This window comes from Chaetura pelagica, unplaced genomic scaffold, assembly GCF_000747805.2.
Source record: "Chaetura pelagica isolate M959 unplaced genomic scaffold, ChaPel_1.0 scaffold281, whole genome shotgun sequence".
Classification (NCBI taxonomy): Eukaryota; Metazoa; Chordata; class Aves; order Apodiformes; family Apodidae; genus Chaetura; species Chaetura pelagica.
The window spans coordinates 852,657-862,647 of NW_009952058.1; the positions used below are offsets into that span (position 1 = coordinate 852,657).

The 9,991-nt window shown below is 45.3% G+C and overlaps 1 protein-coding gene across 1 annotated transcript in view; it reads right to left on the reverse strand.

The window, feature by feature from the left end:
* KIAA1467 (KIAA1467 ortholog) overlaps positions 1 to 5,545 on the reverse strand; it is a 14,360-nt gene extending 8,815 nt beyond the window's left edge. The window contains exons 1-5 of the mRNA XM_010003939.1: positions 5,482 to 5,545; positions 4,147 to 4,539; positions 3,112 to 3,210; positions 1,829 to 2,017; positions 312 to 442 (exon numbers count right to left, since the gene is read on the reverse strand). Of these exons, the coding sequence (XP_010002241.1) occupies positions 312 to 442; positions 1,829 to 2,017; positions 3,112 to 3,210; positions 4,147 to 4,539; positions 5,482 to 5,545 (876 nt within the window). The remainder of the gene's footprint in view (positions 1 to 311; positions 443 to 1,828; positions 2,018 to 3,111; positions 3,211 to 4,146; positions 4,540 to 5,481) is intronic.
* Positions 5,546 to 9,991: the final 4,446 nt, after the last annotated feature.

The window sequence follows — 9,991 nt, forward strand, 5'->3', positions numbered from 1 at the left end:
CCCTACACTGCTGCTAAACACTCACTTCACTGAACAGAAACAGGTAATTCTCAAGTCTCATCCTGGGGTAAATAATGACACTTCTGTTCATTCCCAGCTGACAAGAAATGCAGGTAGTGTCATTACTGCCTGATCTCACTGCTCTGACCTATTGAAAAATAAAAATTAAAAAAGGTGCTTTTCAGCAAAATCTAAGGAAATGAAAATTAGGGGCTCTTGCAGCTCCTGGTACAGCCTTTACACATTAGGCTCCTTGTTCTTCCTCTAGATAGTCCAGATTCTTTCAAATCTTGAGAAGGGATATGCTGTACCTGTGTCTCTTTGAGAGCCAGAACAACTATATCCCTAATCCCATCTCCATCTACATCTGGAAGAGTTGCAGCTGGTGCAGCCAGGATCCCACTTGAAAGGTGGATGGAGTTCAGCGTCCAGATGGTCTTGCCTGTGGGAAGAATAGGTTTAAAGAGACCTGCAGCACTTGAGGAACCAGGAGGCATCTCCAGAGGGTTCCACAAAACCTTCCTGAAGGAGGGAGCAAGAGAAGTTTTCTCTAATTCTCTGAGAAGAATTAGACAAGCCTACAAACTGGGGCAGGCTGCAGTGGGAAGCAAAGTTATTTCCCCAGCATTTTCTTCAGACTCTCTTTGAGTCATGTGTCAAGTCCCACTGTGCCTCCTTAGCATCTTCCTAGAAAGACCTGAGCCCAGAACAATCCCTGAAATAGCAGAGAATATTAGAGGTTCGCTCTTGGAAGGAGAACCTAAATGAGAGTGCTGCTCTGCAGGACAGCAGTTGTTTTCCTCAGCCAGTAAAGCCTGTAGGTAGATGCCAGGAAAGGGAACAGATGGGCAGTTCTGATATTCAAAGTGCAAATCTGTGTCTCAGTTAAATTCCCAGCAGCAAATAACTACTCCACCATGGCATGCTCACTCCACCTCAGGGTAGAAGCATGTTAACAGACGTGATGTCAAATGGTTCAGCAATCCAGCACAGACCCAGCTGGAAACCCAGTAAAACCTGATCTGCAAATTGGCAAACAAACACTCAAAGAAGGCAAAATGAAATTCAATGCTTTTACTTTTCCATGATTCTTTTGCCAACACTTCTGCTTTTTCAATCATAGTTTAAAAATGCTTTTCAGCTGCTATGTAAGATAGGGCTTGCTCCTGCATGACAAAGGAAACCAAAGGCCAGACCTACAAACATTTGGGTACACTAGTAACACTACTAGTACTGGCAAAGGAGACAGCCTATGGTTCTGACCCTGCAAGGACTGTGCAATTAATCTTGTCCCTAAAAGCAATTTGCTGGATCTGTCACTTAAACCCAACATTTTAGTATCTCTCCATTCCCTGTTTTGATTCTAAATATATACCTACACCTATCTATGAATATTTCTGCCAGAGAACTATGTGGTAGAACAAAGAGAAATCAGAGAATGGAGGTGCACATGATCAAGTGATTAGAAATGCAATATTCATTCACATCTAATAAATTCTTCTATGGGCCAAATTTACCTGGAAGATTTCCTGGCTTGTTGCTATATAACCTCTCCACGAACAGTGTTTAGCTCAATGTCCTTTATGCCATGGGGATGCTACAGGATAAGATTAACACTTTGAAAGGTTCTGCGATGGTAGGATGAAGATGCTGCCATGAAGTAGCAATGGTTTGGAATCTCGTACCCCATATACCACCTCATTAGTGTTTTGAGTCCTTCCTGTGTGCCACTAGGTAACAGCTACCATGAAGTGCCCACACAGAATCACTCGTGCTCTTTAACAAAACAAAACAGCAGCGGCATATTTCGAATATGGTGATAGTTTACCTGTGGAAGCACTGAGAAGGCTGAGGAATTTTGATGTTCCTGTAACAAGGCAGACGGGCCCTGCGGCTGCCCCCAGTGACAGCCCTTTGCACTGCACACTCCGAGTCTCCTCTGGAAGCTGGATGGACCACAAGGTGCTGCCGTTCATACCAGAAAGGGCCACCACAGTTACAGAAGGCCTAGAAACACCTGGAAGAGGCAGGAAAGAGACTGAAATCTCTTTGCATTGGAGGCTGTGTCCGTGCTGCCTCTGGTCTTTGAGCATCAGTTCTACCTCTAGCTTCCAGAGTTGAGTGGTTCAAGCTTGCCACATCCACACTGCCTGAAAGCAAAGGTCAGATCTCACCCCATGGCTGAGTCTCTGCCTGCAGAAAGCCCAGTGCAATAGGATGCCACTGGATCTGGCAGTCCCTGTATAACAGTGGCCAATATTAGCAGGATGCTACCACGTTACCTGACGGGAGTGAGGATTAACAGAGAAAGCAAAAGGAGCCAGGGTGAGGAAGAAGGGTGAAACTTGCTAAACAGCCAAGCACAGTAGCTTCCCCACCATCAGCTAGTCTATTATCTGTGAATTAACAATGATCTGGAACCTAGCAAGTATATGGAGTGACCTGGAGAAAAAGGCAGCAAGGTGAGGGTGTTGCCTGCAACACCAGCCTACACCTGCTCTAAAAAAACATACGTAATGCTCCTTGCTGGCAAGCAACTGGCTAGTTCAGAAGAACCAGAGTGCTTCATCAGTCAGCTCTGCCATCACTGCTTCTGTTACCAATTAGTGACTAAGGCACTGGATCACAGATTAGGAAAGAGTTGAGACCCTACCACTGAATCCCATCTGTGACCTTTGTAAAGCTGCTTCCTTTCTCCACACTTCTACTTCTGTATCTGTAAAATGGAGGTAGTTAAGACGGAGCTCTTTTTTGAAGGGCTCTGAAAGATGACAAAGGGGGGAAAAAACAACTTATTTCCTATTGCTATTTGTAGAGCAGTGCTTTCTGATTGCTTTATCTCTGCCCTTAAACCAAGTGTGCACAAATACAAGATCAAGAGATGGACTTGCCCCAAAATGATAAAAGGGGAAACAGATGATGCTGAACCAACAGGTATGGAAGCACAGACCAGCATGAAAAGCACAGGCACACCAACCATTTTAAGGAACTCTGGAAAGAGCAATGCAGTGGATTTGCAGTGGCAGGAACTCTTCTTGCGTGTAAGACACAATTCAGAAGCCCATAGTGACAAGTACAGAAAGAGGAATGGAAAGGAGCTGTGGTGCTTACCCATGACACTAGCGTTCATCAAGGCAGTGAAGACAATGAGGATGTCAGGGAGCCCATCACCGTTCACATCACACAGCTCCAGTGGGGATAACACACCACCTGCAACAGTCACACAGCATCACAGCACTGTTGTCAAACAGGCCATCCAGCCCATTCTCCACACTGGGAGCAGAGGGCTGGCCCAGAAAAGAGACTCAGGGACAGCCAAGCCTCACAGAGTCTGCTAGGGAACCACCCATGCCAGGAAGCTCCCACCACCTCATGGAAAAGCAAATGTTGCATCTGGGACAGAGAAACAAAAGGGGAAATTGGAAAAGCCAACAGAACAAGATGTCTGCTTCCCACCTCACTTTCTGAGGTGATGTGGGATCCACGTATCTTATAAAAGTCTTAGCCTTAAGAGCCAGCGGAAGAAAGCAAGGAGGGAGAGACATATCTAGACCTGGCAGAAATTATTTCACAACCCACTGTTACTTTACTGCAGAGGTCAGAATCAGAGATACTTTAGAAATGTTACCAGTGGCTGGTATAGGATGACAAAGGATCCCAAATGTTGATTTACAGATTCAAGCAGGACAAGACAAAAGAAATAAGGTTAGTTAAGCCAGTTAGGAGACACAAAGACTTCTACCCTCTCCTCCTGAATACACCCACACACTTCAGCATGGAGGTGCTGGTGAAACTCAGGATGTAGGGAGGGAGGGCCTATGTTTTCAAGTGGGCTGGGCCATCTCTATCTGGAACAGGCTGCACCATCCAGACAAAAAGGCAGGATGGGAGAAGAGTAAAAATGCTTTTTGGTATTGACAGAAACAAGTTTTTGTGGCACTGTTATCTACTGATGCCAGATTTCACAGGCCTCAGCTTGAAAAGTGAGCAGGACACAGCCGCCTGTCTATTACCTCGGAGCATCTGCAGTGGTGAGGAAGGGCCTCTGCTCCGAGCTGGCTCTCCCAGATAGGTCTCTCCCGCCGATGCCCAGCCTGGAAGCTGCCACCTCCCCCACGCCAGATGTTGTTCCTGGGGCTTTCTCACCTGCTCCCTGACCTAGGTTGCGGTTCCAGGTGTTATGCAAGTCTCTAGGGGGACAGGGAATTAGAAATGCACACACCAACACAAGAATCATTGAGATCACCACAGTGAGCAAAAAGATGGCTGTGCGCAGGTATGGCATGAGGGAGGGAGCAGCCTTCTGCTCCAAACTCCCAGCTGTTTCTGCAGGATAACCCTCAGGTGCGCTGTCTGATGTGTGCTGCTTTGTCATCCCAACCTCCACATCGGAGTCAGGGTCCTGCACCTCCTCAGGAGGACTCTTCCCGTTCTTGACCCCCCCATTCTTCTGGATGTTGAGTACCAGGTCATCTTCACTTTCATCACTGTCAGCCTGAGTGAGGGGATCATATTCCCCAAGGTCTGGGCTCTTCTTTCCTGAGGAAAAAGAGAAATAAAACATGAGATCCTTACTTTTGAAGGATCTCAGTGCACAAAAGGCTGCAGGGGATGGTGATACAGAAGGAAGGACTGTGTGGTCTGCATTTTGCATGGATCCAAGTGAGAGGTGTGAGAAAAAAGGCAGGGTCTGTCCATGTTTCAGAGTAGAAACTGCTGGAAAAAAAGATGCCGATAGTTTATTTCCCCAAAACAAAGGTGTATATATATAAAACAAGTATATGCATACATATACACATATGCATGTATGTGTGTGTGTATATATATATGTATGGAATTCACAGCTGATTTCATTCTAATACTTCATGTTTGGTAATGAGACACATGGACATGAAGTCATGCTTAACGCTCTGAGTATCTAAACTGTAGTAGCATTCTCTTGACTTCAGACTCTGAACTCCTTTAGCATTTGCCAACCTCTATTCCCAACACAGCTCCTCACCACTTGCAGTCTGTGTACTCTGCAACTCATTTTTTCCCCGACATGGTCCAAGCAGCTCTGCTGCCTTCTACTATGCCCTTTTGGATCAGTAGCATGCTGGTGTTCCAAGTGATCAGGGCTGCCTATCTTCAGACACCACCTTCTCTGTATGGCCCAGCACTGTGAGAGGGAGTGCTCCAGCCCCTGTAGAGGGAAACCACAGTGAACTGCTCTGCTCCTGCTCCCACCAGAGCCAACAGCTTGTGCTTGGCCTTGCCGAGGCAGGTAACTTAGCACTGATGCCTTCAGGTGGTGCTACAACAAAGTAGCTAAGCTCTAGGTGTCTCCCCCATAGAAGCCTGGCACATGGACAACTTCTCCCTGAAGCCCTAGACATCCACAGGGTGCGTGACGAGGGCAGGTGCCGAGCCCAGTCGTACATGCTGGCATGAGGCCAGGGCCATCTGGTTATGGGAGCAGGCAAGTTCATGCAGACTTACTGCCCTGAGCTACGAGTGGAGGATCACGTCTCAGGGAGCTGCCCTGTGCCACCAGCCTGGGCATGGAGCCATGGCCACCACTCCGACATCTGCAGGGTCTCAGCTTATTTCTCTCTCATATTTGAAGGCAGGATTTTGCTATCCCAGATATCTGCCTCATTTCCCTTTGCCTCAAGCTAACCCGAGACAGCTAACTTGTGCCCAAAGATGCTTGAAGTGATACATGCAAGACATAACTAATAAGCAAAACCAAGCAAGCTGTAACAGCTCTCAGACACTAAGAAGAGAGAAAGGCTTTACAAAGCAGAAATTTAAGGGCTTTCATGATTATTCTTCCTGCATAAGATAATATGCCTTACTTCTGGTCTTCCTGCTGCAGACAGACTCAGCTACAGACATACTGTAGCATCTAATTAGTGCAACACACCTACTTTGCATCACCTAGAATTTATTTTGGGGCATGTGGATCCCATTTCTTTCCCACTTCTTGCCCTAGCACTTATAAATGGTATTCTGTGACAATTTTAGGATTTAAGAAAAACTGTCAATCCCACTAAAGGCCAAATGCACCACACTAAGCGGGAGCAGTAAGGACAATCCACCCACACTGAACAGAAGAGAACAGAGATAACCAACGAGATCACATATCTAAACCAGACCCTTCCTATTTGAATCAGGGGCTTTTACAACAGACTCATGTCAAAACAATCTGGTGCACACACACTCCAAAAACCCAGTCTTTGTGGAGACAGACTACCCAGCTAAAAGATACATTTCTATGGGATGATCCAGTGTATCTCTGTGAGACACTGCATTGTTTCACGTAAGTCTGCCCTAGATATGCATGTGGGTTTTTCAGAAGTGTTGATAACCCTGGCTTCATTCTGTGAGCAGAACAGAAGGCCACCAACCCCAGTGGCACACAGGTCTCTACTCAGAGACTGCAGTGATGGTGCAGTGTAATTCCCAGATGTCTACACAGTAGGTTGTACTGACAAGTTGCTGGAAGAGTACTCAGAGGAAACAAGAAGTTCCAGAGAGGACTTAATGGCAGGGTGCTTGTAGCTTCTCCCTACAGATCCAGATGTGCCAGTTCAAGCCAGGTCAGAGTGGCATGAAAAACAAATGCTGCTGGTCCAAGAATAAATGGTATTTATCCTGGGAAGCCAAAGTTATGCAGTTATGTTAACCAGACTGCTCCCAGTTTTGGAACCTGTAATGCTCTGAGTAAAACAACTCAACAGCATAATTACATTTCAGAAATACTGCGATCTGTTTCGTTATTTTAATTTCAGACAGTTGACCCAGAAGACTAAAACCTGATGTTCAACCTTGGGTCAACTAAAAGCCTTAACAGAAATGAGCTTTATCTGGAACAGATTTGTTCTGGATCTCTAGGAGACAGAAGGGACCTTGAAACTATGCATCACTTGCTCCTTGAACTGTCTGGGATTGAGATGCTGGGAACATGAATGATGGTGTCAGACACCACAGACAATCTGTAACAGTAATAAATCCACTGATCAGGGGGTAGAAAACAGCTACTACACAGTAATGACTTATAACTTTTGTTGATCTACACAGGAAAGGATCTATTGAGTTATAGGAGATCTATAATGCAGAGAACTACTCAGTCTTATTTCATGTCTAAGCCAGACCTGGCATTCCTTCTCCTCAACCTTCCTCAAAAGGTTAGCTGTCACTCTCAGAAGGGACAGCCACTCAGTATGGTCAGGCATAAAATGCCCTGCTGATTTAAGCCAAAATGAGAGAAGATACTGCCCTTTAACAATGGCTGTTGGAGAATTCACCTAGCACATGGGAAAACCAATTGCATATCTAATCTCAAGAGGATTCAAATGCTCATCTCCCCCTGTTTAGAGAGAGCCCTAACAATCAATCTGGAGGTGTTCTGGGAGTGTGTCTGGAGGGCTGATGAGGATGTGCTCAGCCCAGCCTTCTGAGGCTGTTCTGCAATGCAGAGAAACGTAACTCATGATTCACCTGGCTGGAAATAGGGCAGAAGGAACGCAACTCTTCATCTCAGACTTAGGTCACTTGCTGTGGAAAACAGGGATACCACACCTGGCTTCCACTAAACACTCTCAGGTGATTTTTCAATAGAAAAGCATAAGTAGTGACACATAAAGAGCAGTAAACAATGTGTGAAAACAACAGCAGTCTCACACCATTTAGAGAATTACAATTTATTGATAAGTGCTCCAGAAGTCAAATTCTTTCCTTTCTAATCATCAGCAAGGCTCAGGCTGGGGGAAGACTGTTTGTCCATCAAGAGAAAGCTAAAACTGCCTTTGATGCAAGTGATCAGCTGTCAGAAAATTAAATTCTCCCACGCTTTCCCTTGTGGAAGCAGAAATACTAAGACCTGAGTTGGCCTCTTAGTCAAACTCTCACCCTATCTGTGAAACAATAATCACTGCATAACCTTTGTGATAAATTAGTCCCTGCACTAAAGAAAACAGACTCCAGAACTACCCTGAGCACTTCTATGGCCTTGTGTGTGTAACAGATCTGTATAACTCATATCTTGTTATCCGTCTTTTGAAAAGTGTCACTAAGTGCATATAAACCTTGCACCAATCTTACAGGGATGGAGTCAGTAAAGTTGGTTTCCCTGCTGCGTTGTGTTATGTCCTACAGGTGTAGTAAATAAACTGCTTCTATTACATCCTGCTTTAAATTGAATTCCAGCTTTTTCCAGAGCACCACTGATAAAACAGAGGTTCCCAGTCAGTGGCGTGTGGTTAAAATCAATCTGAAGGACTGCTGCTTGTGATCTGTGGCTAAATTACTGGTCACGTTACCCTGGATTATTTTTTTTGCGACCACTAGAAGAAAAGGCAAATACTGAAAAGGGAGGTTTTCAAAGGGAAAAGAGAAAGAATGCCCCAAACTTGGTGACTTTCAAGGGCAGCTGGACTCTAAACTGCACTTTATGACTTTGAAAATCTCCTGTGCGTTTGCCTAATAGCACTTTTTGCACAGGCAGCTTTCAACTATTGCAGTAGAAGAATGTGACCTCTCACAGAAGAAAAGATAAATCATGTGAACATGATTTGGAAAGGAGGCATCTGTGAGTTGACTGGTGTTGGAACCAGGTCTCATAATGAAATACTAATTTCCAGTGCTGATGGCTTGAAAGATATTAGTTGTAATCCTCTTTCTGTTATTGACTTACTGGAAAGGCTTTTCTTTGCACTCACTTCAGAATGAAAAGAGTAAATCCTGGTCTTTAGATAAGTACAATTTTCAGTGTGCTAGTCCAGTCATGACACACTGGTTCCAGTATCTTTTGGACTCACTTCATGTTCTGTGTATTTTCCTTTTCTTTCCTCAGCAGGCAGGCACCAGTCACTGGGTACTGCAGACATACTTCTAAACCCATGGGGAGAAGAGTTGCCACATATTGATGTAATTAATTTAATGAGATGCAGCAGGAAAAAAACAGCTATAGCAATAGGCTTTCTGCTTTCTCATCATTATTGAAAAGCTGCACTTTTCAAGAGTTAACCACACAACAAGGTATGATATACACAATTAAACATAAGGACTGATGCAAGAGCTGTTTCTTAACTGGAGTTGTGAGGCCTGTGCTCTTTTCCAAGTCAGTGACTCTGAACAGCAGATATCAATAGATCACACTGGCTCCAGAGGTCCCAGAAGAGATCTGTACTTGTTATTGCACAGTCCTCCAGTGGTCACACTCTCACACACATATACCCACTAGTTAACACTCTTCCTAAATAAACTTAATATGAAATATATTCCTTCCCGTTTAGGCAAATATATATATAAACAGGAATAAATTGATTTACAAATACATCTTCTTTGAATTGAGATCTACCCAGCACTACATCAACTAAAAAAAACCGACTCAAGGTAGGGTCACTAGAAGCTGGTGGGAAGGGCCCTGAAGACAACTGTGATCTTAATGGCCAAGTAGAGGAGGAAAGTATAACCTGCCCACTGAATGTAGCTTCACAGACTGAGGCACTGCAGGACTCCATGTGGTTCTGGGAAGGAGCCCTGCCCTGCCAGCGCACAGCTGGGCCTGTCTCTGTCCCACGGCTGCTCCGAAGACAGGCAAGATGTGGCCAGAAGGACCAACGAGGCATTCTCCCATTGGAGTTAAGGTAGCCAGGTGCATTGGCACAGTCTCCAGCCCATCTAGCAGCAGCTAGCATGCTCTCCAGATCTGTTCTTGCAATGTCTTTTCATTCCCTTTTAATATCCTGGCTGAAGAGAATACTTGTTGTACTGCTGCTCCTTGCCTTATCTTTTGAAAGATCTGGTTGCCCAAAACAATAGTCCCTTATACTTGAATACCCTTTCATCTCGCTGCAGATCTCTGGCTGGAAGGTGTGCAGAGCAGGTAGGCGGCCTTAAACACTGACCCGGATAATCGCAGCGGGACCTACCGAACTCCTGGCCCAGCTTTCGGGGGTAAAGCCCGGCAGGAGACCAGAGAGGGGATGACGCTTTCCCTCGG